At 46.5% G+C, this 16207-nt stretch overlaps 2 protein-coding genes across 2 annotated transcripts in view; one reads left to right on the top strand and one right to left on the bottom strand.

Moving 5' to 3' along the window:
• The window catches only part of SLC45A2 (solute carrier family 45 member 2), a 31243-nt gene extending 21289 nt beyond the window's left edge, over positions 1 to 9954 (top strand). Inside the window, exons 4-7 of the mRNA XM_032851289.1 lie at positions 3467 to 3610; positions 4278 to 4401; positions 9073 to 9287; positions 9705 to 9954. Of these exons, the coding sequence (XP_032707180.1) occupies positions 3467 to 3610; positions 4278 to 4401; positions 9073 to 9287; positions 9705 to 9926 (705 nt within the window). The 3' untranslated portion in view covers positions 9927 to 9954. The remainder of the gene's footprint in view (positions 1 to 3466; positions 3611 to 4277; positions 4402 to 9072; positions 9288 to 9704) is intronic.
• A 3219-nt stretch (positions 9955 to 13173) lies between these two features.
• On the bottom strand, positions 13174 to 14986 carry RXFP3 (relaxin family peptide receptor 3). The gene has a single exon (XM_032851994.1). The coding sequence runs from the start codon at positions 14588 to 14590 to the stop codon at positions 13211 to 13213; it is 1380 nt and encodes a 459-aa protein (XP_032707885.1). The 5' UTR covers positions 14591 to 14986; the 3' UTR covers positions 13174 to 13210.
• Between the last annotated feature and the right edge of the window lie 1221 nt (positions 14987 to 16207).

Below are 16207 nucleotides of genomic sequence, written 5' to 3'. Positions count from 1 at the left end.
TGGGACTAATTTTTTTTCAATGGCAAGAGGCGGCCTGAATTATTTCAGGATTCTGACTGGATCCCATAAAATTCATCTGCAGTTCCTCCATGCTATCATTGCTTACTTCAACCTTTCAGTGGTCTCCTTTTTTTTTTTTTTTAAAGATTTTATTACTTATTTGACAGACAGAGATTACAAGTAGACAGAGAGGCAGGCAGAGAGAGGAAGGGAAGCAGGTTCTCTGCTGAGCAGAGAGCCCAATGCGGGGCTGGATCCCAGGACCCTGGGATCATGACCTGAGCCGAAAGCAGAGGCTTTAACCCACTGAGCCACCCAGGTGCCCCTCAGTGGTCTCCTTTTGAGTGCACTCTCATGAAGTTCTCCTCCCCGCTCTTGGCTCTGTGCATTTTTCATAAATATATAAATCCACCACCACTCAACCTCCAGTTTATAAAGGTGCAGGATACATGCAGTAGAGCAACTCCCAAGGGCCCTGGGCCATGGAGAGGGCTTCTCCAAGGGAACTGATGAGTCCCAGAATAAGATGCCTTCTGAATGTTCCTTCTGAGTGGAAATACCCAAAGTGTTTGAATATTTAAAATCCCAGCTTTTGCAGAAATACTAGACACAATTTGAAAGCTCATATTTGTTTTTGGATGAAAGGGAAAGTTAGATTAACAATGAAAGTAGGATGAAAATTACGTCTAAGGCAGAAGCATAAATTAGGATTTGGAAAGAGGATGAATACTTGCTGGCCACATTCACTTTTTAGAATTTTGCATTTTTGGAATGAAAAGAAGGAAAGGCATGAAACTTAGGCTATTGCTGCTTAAAAATTTTATTTCTTTACACTCAGCACGAGGCTTAAACCTACAGCCCTGAGAACAAGAGTTGTGTGCTTTACCAACTGTACCAGCCAGGAACCCCTGTTTTTGGTTCTCTACCCTTAGCTTCTTCCTATGGTCAAATAAAAAGTAACAATCCTGCATTGAGTTTCTTTTTCAGTCAACATTTATTTTGACAGTTACTATATTTTACGTTCAAAAAGTTATTTTTCCTAATTCCAAAGGAATGTCTATGCTTTTAAAATACTGACTAGGTATGGTTGTCCCCAGTTATCTGAAGTTTCACTTTCCAAATTTCAGTTGCCTGTGGTCAACCGCCATCTGGAAGCAGATGACCCTTCTGATTTATCATCAGAAGGTCAATAGTGGGGATGCCTGGGTGGCTCAGTGGGTTAAGCCTCTGCCTTTGGCTGAGGTCATGATCTCAGGGTCATGGGATCGAGCCCCACATCAGACTCTCTGCTCAGTGGGGAGCTTGCTTCCCCCCTCTCTCTGCCTGCTGCTCAGCCTTACTGTTGATCTCTCTCTCTCTCTCTCTCTCTGTCAAATAAAAAAAATCTTTAAAAAAAAGGTCAATAATAATAGCCTAATGGTATGTCTCATTTCATCTCATTCCATAAAAGCCTTCTATCATCTCATATCATCACAGGAAGAAGATGAAGAAGAACAGTTGGTACAATACAATGATGTATTTTAGGAGGGAGAGATCACACTCACAACTTTTGTTATAGTATATTGTTGTAATTGTTCTATTTTGCTATTAGTTATTGTTGTTAATCTCTGACTGTGTCTAATTTATAAATTAAACCTTATCGTTAAATGTGTACATACAAAAAAAAACATAGTCTATCTAGGGTTTGATACTATAGGCTGTTTCAGGCATCCAGTGGGGGTCTTGGAAGGTATTCCCCATGGATATGAGTGGGAAAGACTGTGTAAGATCATTTATTTATTTAACCTATAGGCAGACTACGCCAGTAGGTTAAATACTAAAAAATTGACAAATTAAAAAATCAATTTACGTAACAAATCTACAATAAGTAAATGTATTTTTCTACAATAAATATTGAAGGGAAAGGCATTGTTATATAAAGTTAAGAGTTATAAAACAATACGTTGTTATAGTTAAAATAGAAATTCCCAGGAGACCACCTTATAAATAAACTAGCCAGGACTCAATTTCATTATGTCAAGACTCAGAATAAATAAAGATCTGACAAGAAAGACCTAATCCCCCACCATGATTGATGTTTATAGTCTCAGTGTCTTAATATTCCCAACGTTTCTTTCTTCTGTTATAAAACAAGATGCCGAAAGCTCTTTTATTCTTTGTATTTCAAAACAGCTCTGTCAATAGTTCAAGATTTCTCATTTTCTCAAGGTTTTTGAGGCAAAAAAACAAAAACAAAAACAGTGTAGCCTTTGGTTTCAACACAATTTAAGTCTAAATTAAAGAATGTGGATATGTGTATTCATTGTGTGTGTGTGTGTGTGTGTGTGTGTGTGTGTGTGTGTGTATATTTTATATTGTCTTCACCTCTGACTCCATATAAGGATCATTTACATGTGCTGGCTCATGGCAGGAACCAGAAAAGAATAAAATGGAAAGAGGGACCTGAGCAAGAGCAGGGAGCTGCTTGGCTCTTTGTATTAGTTTTCTGTTGCTACCTAGCAGATTACCTAGAAATTTACCTCAAGGAGCTTAAAAGCGTATTTATTATGTCACAGTCCTGTAGGTCGGAGTTCTGGGTGGGCTCAACCGGGTTCTCTGCTTAGGGTATCACAAGGCTGAAATCAAGTTGTGAATGGAAGTGTATTCTCATCTGGAGGCTCAACTGGGGAAGAATCGGCTTCTGAGCTCATTCAAGTAGAACCCAGCTCCTTGGGGTTGTAGGACTGAGGTGCTCCTTTTTTTTTCTGGCTGATGGCCAGGAGTCACTCTCATCTCCTGGAGTTTACTCTAAGGTCCCTTCCATTGGGTCTCTTCCACCTTTAAAGCGAGTAACGCTTGTGCTTTGAAATTCTCTAACTTCCTCTTCTGCTCCCACCTACAGAAAATTCTCTGCTTTTTAAAGGACTCATGTGATCCGGTTAGAGTACCCAGATAATCTCCCTTTTGATTAACTCAAAGTCAAGAAATTAGTAACCTTAATTATATCTGCAAAATCCCTCTTCTATGTAACATGACATAATTATGGGGTAACACCAGGGGACAGAGTTCATGGGGCCATCTTAGAATTCAGTCTAACACACTTTCAGACTCAAGAAATCTAAGAATTATAATCATCCAAGGGCAAGCTTAGATCTGTGAGCTCTGTCCTTATGTAGTGGTTTTGTCATTCAAAGATAGGATGTTAGATATTTGTTCCACCTTGGCCCAAAGCAAGTTCCATTTGCAGTCCCTTTGCCCTTAAGTCTCCAAAGCTTTATTCAGGGCCTGAAAGTGCTCAGTATCCACACATACTTAACAGAACACCTCCTATAAGACCTTTCTATGGAAACCTTGGTGCTGTGCCCAGAAAGTGTGATTCTGTCGGGGTAATCGACTAACAGATGTGAAACACGGCTGTGTGCTCTGGCTCACACAGCTGGCTGCACGTCTGCCCTGAAGTTCACACCAGTTTCATGTTTTATTCCAGTCTAGGAAAGCGATGACCATGAAGTCACTGCTGAGGGCGCTGGTGAACATGCCTCCCCAGTACCACTGCCTTTGCATCAGCCACTTCATTGGATGGACCGCCTTCCTATCTAACATGCTCTTCTTCACAGATTTCATGGGCCAGGTAATAAACATGTCTGTGCAAAGACTCATTGACTTGCACATCACTCCCTTGTTCAGCACCTGTCGACTTTCTTCTTGGCTCACCCCTAGGATGGGCACAGTGAGAGTATAAGAAAGAGTACCTTCAAAGAGCTGTCTTACAGACAGGAGCTGGAGACAATTTACTGCACCCAAGACATATCTATGGGACCAGCACTTGATCAAATACAGCAGACAGGGAAGAATCAGTGTGAGCTGCAGCTGTCGTGGCAGGCTCAACAAAGGAGGTTCAGTATGATCCAGGCCTCGAAAGGTGAATAGGAGCTAGACAGAGAAGAGGGAGAAAACATTCTAAGCAGGAATAGGAATGGCACGTGTGGAGATGAGTCAGAAGCCTGCTGGCTGTACCCGAAGAAGGGTGGCAGGGTTGCCTAAGTCAGGCAGGAGCCAGGTGTTAGGCGGAAGGAAGGGTGTTAATGATCCGGGGAAATGCTGCTTCGACTTGATGGCATTAGGACTTCCTGAAGGTCCTTGAGTAGAAGTGTAAGAGGAAGAGAGGGGTGATATGGTCATGGGAGAGTGAGCTCTGTGTCCTGGGAAGCTGTACAGGGACGGAGAAACAGAGCACATAAAAGGGAGTCCCTACCACAGGGCATTTATATCTCAATGTTCCCAAATCTCTCTTTCAGATTGTGTACCACGGGGATCCCTACAGTGCACACAACTCCACAGAGTTTCTCATCTATGAAAGAGGGGTCGAGGTTGGATGTTGGGGCTTGTGCATCAATGCCGTGTTTTCCTCACTTTATTCTTGTAAGTCTCTTCCTCCTGAAAATATCTTCTAGAGGGCTCTGGTCTAGCAGAATTTTGGATTTTATATTTTTATATTTATTTTCTGCTTTTTAAAATACCAGATCCTTGGGTTCCCTGGGTGGCATAGGCAGTTAGGCATCTGACTCTTGGTTTGGCATAGGTCATAATCTTAGGGTCGTGAGATCAAACCCCATGTCAGTCTCCTTCTTCAGTGTGGGGTCTACTTGGGATTTTCCCTCCTTTTCCCTCTGGCCCTCACACTCACGCTTGCTCTCTCTCTTTCCAATAAATAAATCTATGAAATAAAATAAAATAATAAAATAAAATACCAGATTCTTGATAATTATATGGAGATCAGGAAAAACTCTTCCTTTAAAAAGGACCACAAGATGTATTCTCTTTCCATACTGAAGTCTATGTTACTTTCCTCATTGATTACTTTTTCCTTGGAGTTCATGGGTTCTTGATCAAAGTTCCCTGGAAAATAAAAGGAAATCTTGGAAACCAGATGGCGAACTGTGAGATGCACAAGGGCTAGGGTCCCAGCACTGAGTACTGATTAGCATCTGGTCTGTGTTCTATTGGAGTAAGGTCACTGATGAAGCTTCACATACACACAAATATAGCTTATTAACTCTGTAGATGACAGAACATAGGAGGGATGGTTAATATGCTAGGTGACAGAACGAACATGCAAAATGACCTTAGCTCAGGTGGGGAGGAAGGTATGTCACAGGAGCACTGTTCCAGGACTGAGGATGACAACTTTCTTTCCCAGGTACCAGCTTTCCATGGGGACTGAGTCCATTAACCCCCACTTAGCCACATTTCATTTGTAAAGACACTGCACACAAAGAGATTCCTGTGATTGGTTTTATTTATTTATTTATTTATTTATTGTGTTTTTTAAAAAGATTTTATTTATCTAATTTATTTGAGAGAGAGAGAGAGCATTGGGGAAGGAGCAGAGGAAGAGAGATAAGCAGACTCCAAGCTGAACACAGACCCTGATGCAGAGCTCAACTCCAAGACCCCTCAGATGACCAGAGCTGAAATCAAGAGTCTGTCGCTCAACAGACTGAGCCAGAGGCACCCCTGTGATTGGTTTTAAACAATCCCAAACTAATGTACTATAACCTTAGTCTCATTTGCTGCCTGCCAATGTATATGGACATCTCCAAGATCTGTATGCATTGAATTAAGTGAAATAATCTGGTCTATAAAATGTAATCAGGTCCCCCCTTTGGAATGGAAATTGGGCTTCTAATAATAATGGAAGCTCCTCCTAGATTGTGGGGAGATACCTGGCCCCCAACTTGGAGCTCTAAGCTTTGGGCTGGCCCAAGGGACAGCAGGGTTATGGCTCATGTGGGAGAGGGGTAAGTATTGGAGGGTGATCCCTGTTACCATTTACAGGGGCATTCATTCTGCCATTGAAGTGTGCTTCTTGGGTGGGGGCAAGAGAGGGAATGCTTATAGTGTCTCCTTGTCTGACTTCCAACTAGCCACAGCACAGCAGGAAACCTGCTTCAGGGTCAAAAAATCTCCTCAAAATATAGCACAATTGGGAAAAATGCAATTGGGAAAAACATGTAAGGAATTCATGAGCCCAGTAATCATGAAACAGTAAACTTTATTATTTTAAAATTTATAGTAACAAAATAATAGTGGCTTATAACTTATATTTCCCCTCCCCACTCCTTACCTCCCACTCCCAAGGGGCATGAACGAAGAAAATCACAGGAGGAGGGTTTCAAGTACTTAAAATAGAATCAGAGAGTAATAGACTAAAAGGGTCTCATCATTCCTCTCAGTCCTTTTGTGCTTTCAAGATGTGGAGAGACTATTTACTACCACCTTTGTTCTTGTAAGAGGAGCCCACTTTTCCACAAGTAATACGCATTTTAGTTTTGTGTCAATGCTTTTTTTTTTAAAGATTTTATTTAATTATATGACAGAGCACAAGTAAGCAGAGACAGGCAGACACAGAGAGGGGAAAGCAGGCTCCCTGCTGAGCAGAGAGCCCGATGCAGGGCTCCATCCCAGGACCCTGTGATCATGACCTAAGCCAAAGGCAGAGGCTTATCCTACTGAGCCACCCAGGCGCCCCTGTGTCAATACTTTTTTTCTCAAAGAATCCCTATTAGGGACATTCCTTTAGTCTAGTCTTAGTTCCTGTATGAATTGCATGGCATTTGAAGATTAAAATGCATGTTATTTTGAGGCCCTTTCGAGTTAAAAGCCCTGTGTACAATAAATTGTTATTTGAATAGTTTCCTGAAGTTATATTAATGTATCAATCTATGGGATCCCTTTCACTTGAATTAGAACTAAATTTTATTTATAAATTGCCAGCCAGCCCTTAAGGATCTTCAGGGACTCTCGGTGACCATAAGACAAAGTCGAAGTCCTGAACCTGGTGTTCCAAGATTCTCAGTTTGGGTCCCCGTCACACTTTGACCTCTCGCTCCCCATTCAGATTCACTGCCCCTGAGGACTCATTACACAGACTTTCTCAGCTCTATGTATTTCCTACTGCTTTTGGTTTCTCCTTCTCCAGATGCTCTCTCTAATTCCACATCTAGACAATTGCTAATTGAGCTTTTAGACTCAGGTCCAGTGGACCTTGTCTGTTAAATCTTCCAAGTTCTTTCCCCCTGCACTCCAGCCCACTCTGAGCAAAGTCAATCATGTCCTTCAGTTCAGAGCGCACCCGCTATCTTGGACTCATCACATAACATCAGATGCGGATCTAGAATTTCTATCCAGATGGAGTTTGGCAGGGCAATCTGGCTGCTGAGGTGGAGGGTGAGGGATGGTATTTTCAAGTTCCTTTTGCATAGCGGGCATACTTAGATCCATGAAAATAGCAGTATTAAGTACTGGAATGTAGCCAATTTTTCATATCCAACACTCCTACTCATAGCCGATGCTTAAATACGTCATTTACCTCCAGTTGTAACGAGAGACACACTGTGAGGACATACCATGACTCGGTATTAGACCCAGTGGAAGGCAAGTCAACTTTACGCTTACACTGACTGATTTCTCCTCATGGATAAAAGATTCTTTGCTTGGCTTCCAGTCTTTGTTCTGAAGTTGCTTATATTTCCCAATAGCTCTTTATGCTTCTTTGCCCTCCTCTTGGCTGGGCAACATACTGGATGAGAGCATTTCTCCAGTGAATACTGATGATGTCTTTTAGGTACTGAGACACCTAGATTACATTTTTTGTATAAATATAATCATTAAGCAAACAGAAACTGACCTAGCTCTAGATGGCTTTTTCTCTCCACCTCGACAACAGCCCCCTAGGGATGATATGAACTTAGTAGAGGAAGCAATGGTGCCCACTTGTCAAGCTCTGACTTCCATGGGATGATCTGAAACAGTGTTTAGTTTCATAATTGAATCAAGTGTAATACAGATTAGGTTTCCTGTCTCTGTGATGCAAGTCCAACAGTTATTTGGTTAGATAGGGAAAATTTCATTCTTGAATAGACACACTCCAGGTCTTTGTCAGTCATCCCCTGGTTCATATGTTCCAGTAGGATGGCCAGGAGAAAGATAGGGAGCCTATGGATGAGAAACAGCCACTTAAAACAGAGAGACTGGAGGGTTTTTTAGGGAATTTTCCTACCATGGTGGAACACAGAATGAAACATTTTAAAGCAAAAAATTTTCAATTTTTAGGAATGAACTCTACTACAGTACTTTTAGGAGCAAGCCAAATTTACTTGCTGGGAGGGGAACCTCCTTAAGAGATAACCATATTGCATGCCTGTATTTGTTGAAATAACAATACCCACCATTAATCATTAACCGGAGGGTCTCTGTGTGCTGGGTGCTGGGCTCAGTGATGTTGCAAGCTTTGGATCTCACTTGATCTTGACAACAACCACAAAGAAGGGTTTTACTAGTCCCATTTGTTTGTTCCTTTGTCTTTTTAGGTTTCTTTTGGATGAGGAAGTTGAGGTTTAGACAAGTGAAGGGAATGGACTGATGGGGAGGGAGCCTACAATGGGGTGGCACTGGGTACAGAAAGGGCCCCTTGCCAATGGGTAAGTGTTGGCAAGTCAGGCAACCTGCCTGTCCATAGACAGAGAGCATTCTTTGGCTTCCTTCTTAGGCATGCAGATGACATTCAAATGCGGGGTGCGGTGGGGGGTCCCGGTGGTGGACAGGGAACAAGATAACTTGCATCATTCTTAAAATCTGGTGGTTTCGGTTTCTTCCAACCTGACTTTGGGCCATGAGGCCAAGATAGGCCTGGATTGTTGTTTGTGTCTTATTAGGCCAGACTCTGAATCAGAAGGACCCACTCTCCTCCCACATCTGGCACCCCTGTCACGCCCACAGTCCCATAGCCAAGGTGGCCTTTCCCACCACCTCTTTGCATCCTAGCGCTATTCAGCTGCCTGGTCCTTACTTGTGGAAAAAGAAAATCAACCCCGGGAGGCAATTTCCAGCCTTCTGTGTGCACAGGATTTAAAACTAATTCCAAAAGCCAGCTGTCTTTAAGTACAGATAAGGAGGTTCTTTTGTTCCATATTCAGTATCAAAGGAAAGCTCCTTAGAAAAAAAGTGAATTTGAAAAGAAAAGATTGTCTGAAATTACAAAATATTATGAGGAACTGCTCACCGTAATTTCTTTCTTTCTTCTCCCCACAGACCTTCAGAGACCTTTGGGATCCTACGTAGGGTTAAAGGGTCTTTACTTCCTGGGGTATTTTCTATTTGGCCTGGGGACAGGATTGATTGGACTTTTCCCGAACGTCTACTCCACCCTGACTATGTGTACCTTGTTTGGTGTGATGTCCAGCACTCTGTACACTGTGCCCTTCAGCCTCATTGCCAAGTACCACCGTGAGGAGCAGGACGAGAAGGTATGTCATTGAACCTCACCGGAAGGCCAGGGGGGATTGGGAGGAAAGTGGAGGGCCGAGTTGGAGAATAAGCGTCTTGAAACAGCAACTCTAAAATGCCCAGCCCAATGTAATGATGGTTTGGCCAAAGCATGACCAACTTCCCAGCTCTCACCCTACTCCTTACTTGGAAGCCCTGCGCCCCTGGAGAGCAGCAGAACAGGTACCATTGCCCTCTGTTATCTGATTAGGAAAAGGGGGCTCAGGAATGCTGAGAAACCACCCCACCTCCACAGAGAAGAAGAAAGGGGAACCTGGGGATTCTGACAATTGCCCCAGTGTCCCCTGCAGCTGCAATATTTCTGGGCCCCCCATCCTAATGGCTGCCCTGAAGGACAGTTCATGTAGAGTAAGTGTGTTCCTGCATTTCCCTTGCAGAGAGAGCAGGCCCCAGGATGGAGCTTGGACAGTGATGGGAGAGGGCAGGGCCTGGATTGCGCTGTCCTCACCTGCATGGTACAGCTGGCTCAGATCCTGGTCGGAGGTGGCCTGGGTTTCCTGGTCAACAAGGCTGGGAGCGTCATCGTGGTGATCACAGCCTCTGCAGTGTCGCTGATCGGCTGCTGTTTTGTGGCTCTCTTTGTTAAATACGTGGACTAGGTCAATAAACATTGTCCCTACCCTCAGACACTGGGAAGTGCATGGCAGGAAATCAATCTCTTTCTTTGGCTCTACAGTTTTGGGGGTCTGCCCGTTGGATGCCCTGTGTTATGACTTCAGCATCAGTGGTCTGCCCACACCTCACTTTCTGCCAGCTCTCTGCACAACAGTTTCCAGATTTCAGGCATTATTCATCTTAGAAAAGACTGGGATCGGCCTCCATTCACTGGGGCAAAAGCTGAGTGTGGGAGAGAGCGCCTCCATCTCAGGGTATTTCTGGCCTTGACCAAACTTGAGAAGTAGACTAGTTCTACACACGACAGTTGGGTTTATTCTATCATGTGTTGTGTTTTTTCTAATTAGAGGTCCGTATTTTGTCAGAGGGTCGTATTTTTCGTTAATTCACCAATACTCAAAATATTGCTGATGATTTATTTTATGATATTAATTTATTCATATTTAATTCACTCATACAGACAGATAGTCCCTGACTTAACAATAGTTGGACTTAACAAAAAAAAAATTTTTTTTTTTTAATTTATGATAGTTGGACAGCAATGCACATTCAGTAGAAACCCATACTTCGAATTTTGAATTTTGATCTTTCCTAGGTGATATGCCGTATGACCCTCTCTCTTGATGCCAGGCAGTGGCAGCTACAGCTCCCAGTCAGCCTCACGATCACAAAGGTGAACATCTGGTACATTGACAACCATTCTGTCCCCATAGAGCTACGTTGTTTTTTTTCACTTTCAATACAGTATTCAATAAATTACACGAGATAATCAACCCTCAAAACCAGTCTCTCTTCCAGTCTTCCCTCCTCCGTCTCCTTCACATTAACTATCCTAGAGCTGCAAGGTCATGACTGAGTTAGAGAAATGGTCAGGGACAATCAATCCCTGCTCCCTTCCCCATAGTGTGGGATGATAATGTGCAGATGCCCAGAGGACCCCAAGTGACTTGGTACCCTACATTTATTAAAAGAGACAGCACCAAGCTACCCTTCTTGCTTTACCCACCCATCTTTGACTTCTGTAAGGTTTTAAAATGGAATTATTTGCAGACTTCAATGTTTATTTCCTGATCATTTCTCCAAAGACTGTTCTGGTGATTGAATATTTTGAAATCAATGAATGGGTGAGCTAGGAGGGTGACCTGCCCAGAGGACCCTCTTACCTGGACCCCAAGAAGTTAAGAGTTGTCATCTCTGGCCAAACACAGGATATGATCTTTATTATGAGTGAAGCTCTTTTCAGCTAGAGCACTGGATGGGCTGCTGGCATGAAGAAAGGAGCCAGAGCACCCACCCTGGGGCATCTCATCTACCCACCCCATCCCCCTTTTACATATGCATGCACACTCACTCAAATATTCAAATAAACACTCTGCTCTTTTAACTCAACTCCACTGAGGTTTGAATGGGAGGATAAATTTTAAAAGTCTTTAACCACCTTTGGGAACTCAAGTATTTGTTCTGAGGTTACCAATGACATGTTCTGTCTGGGACAAAAATGTTCTATTCTCAGACAAACAAAACAAATACAGGACATCTAAATTCTGAACAGAAATCCCAGGAAATTCTGTAGAAGAAAAGGAAGCCAAACTGCTTTATTTCCTGCTCCCTCCCCCCATGCAGTTGACAGGCCAATCTCCAACCTTTAATCATTGCTTTTCTTCAGCTTCAAATGTCCTCTCTATGTCCCTGCTGCCCGTCTAAATCGCCATTCCTGCCCATCTAAATTGTACCCATATTTCTAGGTCCATCTCAAGTACTGTTTTGGTGAGGAAGTCTCTGAACCCCAGCAGAGCTAAGTTTTCCATCCCCATGGACGCACTTTATTGTAGCCATTGTTATGACATTCAGCTCTTCGTTCAGTGACTTACTTGCCGTGTGGACATGACTTGTGTCTCCTTCTAGATGTCAAAATCATTAATGTGTCTAGCTTGTATATGTCATCTCAGCAGCCAGTACAGGGCTTGGCACACAACTGGCACTCAAAAACATAAAATAAATGTGGCCATTTCCTAGTTTGTTTATTTATTTATTTATTTATTTATTTATTTATTTATTGTCTTTGTGGTAGATGGAAGTCATAATCTTAGTTTTCTGTCTAAGCCTACAAAAACCCTGGCGGAGCCATCCCTCTACTGGTTGGCCCCAGCCTCTATCAAATGGACGTCCGGATTTGCGAAGAGTGGGGGCGGGGAGGGGAGTGCTGCAGAAAAGTCCCCACCCGCAGACCTGTCTACTCAGACCTTGTCAAGTTGCTCCAGGGCGCAGCTCGCCCGCACCGCGCAGACTGGAGCACGCTGTGTTTCCAGGAGACCCGCTCCGCTCTCCGGGAACCGGGACGTCCCGGCTGCCAGCGCCTGGCGCACTCACTTCCTGCTCGGTCACCAAGTGAGCACGTCAGCTCCCCTTTCCCCATAGAGGCCGTGGCCCTATGAAGTCTCTATTCAGCCCCTCCCACCTCTCTGCACGGGCTTCTTCCCGCAGTGACGCCACTCCCCCGCGAATCTCTAGCGCGCGTTGGAGACAAGTATTTTGCCTCGGTGACACCAAAGCATAGAGTCGCGGTCCGGCTCCCGCGCACCCACCGGCTCTGTCGAGGATGATGAACAATACAATGGCTCCATGGGAGGTACCCCTCTCGCGGTGCCTTTCTCTAGAGGGCGGATCGGGATTGTCAGTACTTTCTGGCGACTCCGAAAAAGTTTCTTATTCCCAAACTGGTCCCCTGCGCAGCCATGCTGCAAGTCAGATGGCGCTGTGGCGGTCTCGCGCGCGAGGCGCAAAGGAAAGGTTTGGTGGGCGGCTCCCCCGGTTGGATGCATTTTGAAGACCCCTTCAAGAGCGTCATAAAAGTCGCTGGAGTAAATGCGCTCAGTTGTCGGCGCATCTCTGGCTGAGCCCCACTTCCTTGTGCCCAATTTCTCTTCATTCCCGATTCCTTTCTCCGCTTCGGGGCGCCCTCACCCAGCCCAGTGTTGAGAGCTTAAGGGGAGGAAGAAGTCTATTTGGGGAGAAGGGGACGCAGGCTAGCGGCTTGTTCTTGTGAGTCTGACCTTTGCCAGCGTCCTCTCTCCACCTGGTTTGAAGCCTTCCCTCTCCGCAGACGGCCTCCCCTCCCCCACCTTTTCACAGGCTGTTCCTTTAGGCTTTTCCCTGTCTTGGTCCCTCCTACCTCTCATCCGATGGGCCCCCAGCATCGCTTAATCCGCTTTCTTCTTTCCCCACCCGGGGAAGGCCAGTTTGCAGTGACTGCGTCCCCGGCCCCCAGTCAGTAGGCGGAACTGCTGGGCAGCAGGTCGTAGCGCCCCCCGCTGTAGACCACCACGCCAGGCGGGTAGGAGACCAGGTCAGGCTCCGCGGTCCGGTGGAGAGGTGCCAGGGCCTGCAGCCCCTGCTCCTCGGGCTCTGGCTTGGTGGTGGCCGTGAAAGGGCGCATGCTGGTCAGAGAAGGGGACGCGATGCGCCACAGTAGACTCTTGAGCGCTTTGCGGAACTCGCGGCGCACCAGGCAGTAGAGGATGGGGTTGAGACAGCTGTTGGAGTGAGCCAGGCACACGCTCACCGGGAACGCGTATACCTGGCATAGGAAATACTCTTGGCTGAAAGGAACGGCGTTGAACTTGATGAGGATGCTCCAGGTGGTGAGAGCCTGGTTGGGCAACCAACACAGGAAGAAGGATAGGACCACGATGGTCACAGATTTGGTGACCTTCGACCGTCTCCGGGCGCTGGCTGCGGCCAGGCCGCCCCAGGCCGCTGAGGCTCCTCCTTCGGTCCCAGCCACACGGCGGTCGGAGATGAAGCGCACCAGCAGAAGATAGCACAGGCTGGTGATGCACAACGGAAGCACGAAGCCTAGGAGCACCTTCTGCAAGTGGTAGAGGCCCAGCCAGAACTGTCTGTCTCCGCCCAGCAACTTGTCTGGGAAGCGCACCAGGCACAGCTCCTCGCCCATCACCTTGATGGTGGTGGAGAAGACCGCGTTGGGCAACGAGGCCAGCGCGGCGGAGGCCCAGATCAATACGCACAGTGCTTTGGCAGAGAAGCAGCCGCTGTCCCCCAGGCTTTGGCCGCAGCATTCGCCCCGGCCATGCCCTCGGGTCCGGTGGCTCTTAAGAGCGGACGCCACCGAGTGGTAGCGCGCCACGCTCATGGAGGTGAGGAAGAAGACGCTGGCGTACATGTTCATGGACGTCACTATGGATACGATCTTACACATGGCCTTGCCGAAGGGCCATTTGAAGTCGAGAGCGTTTTCCACCGCCCAGAAGGGCAGGGTGAGTACGAATTGAAAGTCTGTCAGCGCCAGGTTGGTGACAAAGAGGTTGATGGAGGACTTGCGCCATCCCTGCTTACTCTTCATCAGGTAGAGCACCAGCAGGTTGCCAGTCAGCCCCAACGCGCAAACCACCCAGTACACCGCGCTGATGAGGATCCGCACCCGGGACTCGGTGTCCGCACTTGCTGCCCCGCGGGTGCCCGGGGGATGCCCCGGCGCCGCGCCGTCAGTAAACTCCAGCCCCAGCTCCCACCACAAGTCCTGGAGCTGCAGCGACGACGCGTTGCCGCTGGTGTTGGCCGCCTGTAGAAGGGACGGGATCAGACCGAAGAGTTCTGCGAGCTCCTCTCCGCCAGCCTCCTTATTCATGGTGACTGTCGTGGCTGCGGCGACTGCCTCCAAGCGCAGGTGCCTCTAGGTCATGTTCGGGGAGAGCGGAGGGCAGAAGTGAAGACCAAAGCGAGTCCACCTCGCTGGGGGTTCTGTCCCGGCGAGGGCGCAGGGCGTGCGTGGGAGCTTTCAAAGCCGCATCTGTAGATAGCCCCCGGGAACTGGGTGCCAAAGGCTCTCCCCGCGCGGAGTACACAGCCTTGGGGGCCAGAGTTGTGTTTGGCGTTTGTTCTGGAGGGGAGATCTAGAACGGAGCAGCGCTGCTCCTGAGGCGAGCGGTGGGCATCCAAGGTTCTCTGGCCAAGGTCGGAGTCTCCGGTCCTTGCTGTACAATCCAGACGTTCCCCCCACTGCCCTTTTTTGGGCACTAGCTTATACCCACCCTGCCGCTCCTGACTGCTACAGGGGGCTCCCTCCTTCTCTTTCAAACCTTTGTCGGTTTCTCTGCTGCTGCTTGGACGAGGTTTCTGTCCCTTGAGAGGAAAGAGAGAGATAGGAGAGTTCCGTCTACCTTGCACTGATCCCCTGGAGGTCTTTCGATGTCGACCTCGCTGCCTCGCGCCTTCATCTCTTCGCTGTTGTCAGCTCCCGGTGAGTTGTCAGCGGCCGCCACCCGAGTTATATTTGCACCAGCAAAGCTCGGGCTGCGGGCTCCCATGGAGCATGCGTAACCCCCGCGCGGGCATGAGGGGGGCGCTTTCCGAGGTGCTGAACTTCACCACTCCCGCCTCCGGGAGGAGGAAGAGGAGGGTAGCTGGCAGAGCCCACCAGCTGATTCCCCCTTTCTACTTCAAAGTTTCAGGAGATGGTTGTAACCCTTTATTTTCCCACGTTGCTGGAGAAAGTCGGCTTTGATTTGCGATCCCTTTTTCTTTCTTATTCCCAAACGTAAACAGGTATTAGAAATTTTTTTTTCTCCCGTACTCCCACTTTATCTTTGAAATTATCCCATTCGATGAAAGGGGTTTCTAAAACTTCACGCTCTGTTGCCCATTTCTATTTTTGAAAGCAATGAGTAACCTCTTTTCAAGCCCAGACCTTAAGTCAGATGATGGGCTTTAACATGGAACACAAGCTCCACTTTTCTTTCTACTTGGTGCCTGTGGCTGTTGGGATTTTCAAAGCATCCTTGTATAGCAAAACTCTGGGTTCACGTGTTGCCCTCTGCCTTTGATATATTCTTAGAACTGAGGCTAAGCAGAGAATAAATCATTGGTGAGCCGACTTCATAGACATTAGGTACCACCTGTCCAGCTCTGAGCCCAAAGCTCTTCCACAAATTGTTTATCCACATGACTCTCTTTACCTTGATGAATTGGAATAGAGGATTCCATAAGGCTATTTTTGGACTACCAGCCCCTTACTCTGACAACTGTTATGATCAGAACTCTTTAGCAGGTGTTTTTCAGACCAATGGAAGTAAATGCTAAGGAATCTTCTAAGTTACTTTGGGCAAGGGGAACTGGTGTAAGCCATTTGAATTACTTCTCAGACGCAGTTTGTTTAAATGCCAGTTCAACTGCTCTAGTGTAAATTGCACTTTTTAAGGGTGAACTTAAGAAATTTGAAATGTTTTCTTCACTATCCCCCATGAAA

The sequence above is a fragment of the Lontra canadensis genome, unplaced genomic scaffold (genome assembly GCF_010015895.1).
Source record: "Lontra canadensis isolate GAN:19392208 unplaced genomic scaffold, GSC_riverotter_1.0 scaffold5, whole genome shotgun sequence".
Lineage (NCBI taxonomy): Eukaryota > Metazoa > Chordata > Mammalia > Carnivora > Mustelidae > Lontra > Lontra canadensis.
The sequence above is the reverse complement of the archived record's forward strand: the minus strand, read 5'-3'. Positions and strand labels throughout refer to the sequence as shown.

What these genes read in the sequence shown, in the direction of transcription:
- RXFP3 (XM_032851994.1), bottom strand. Translation starts at nt 14,590, where the DNA reads ATGAATAAGGAGGCTGGCGGAGAGGAGCTCGCAGAACTCTTCGGTCTG.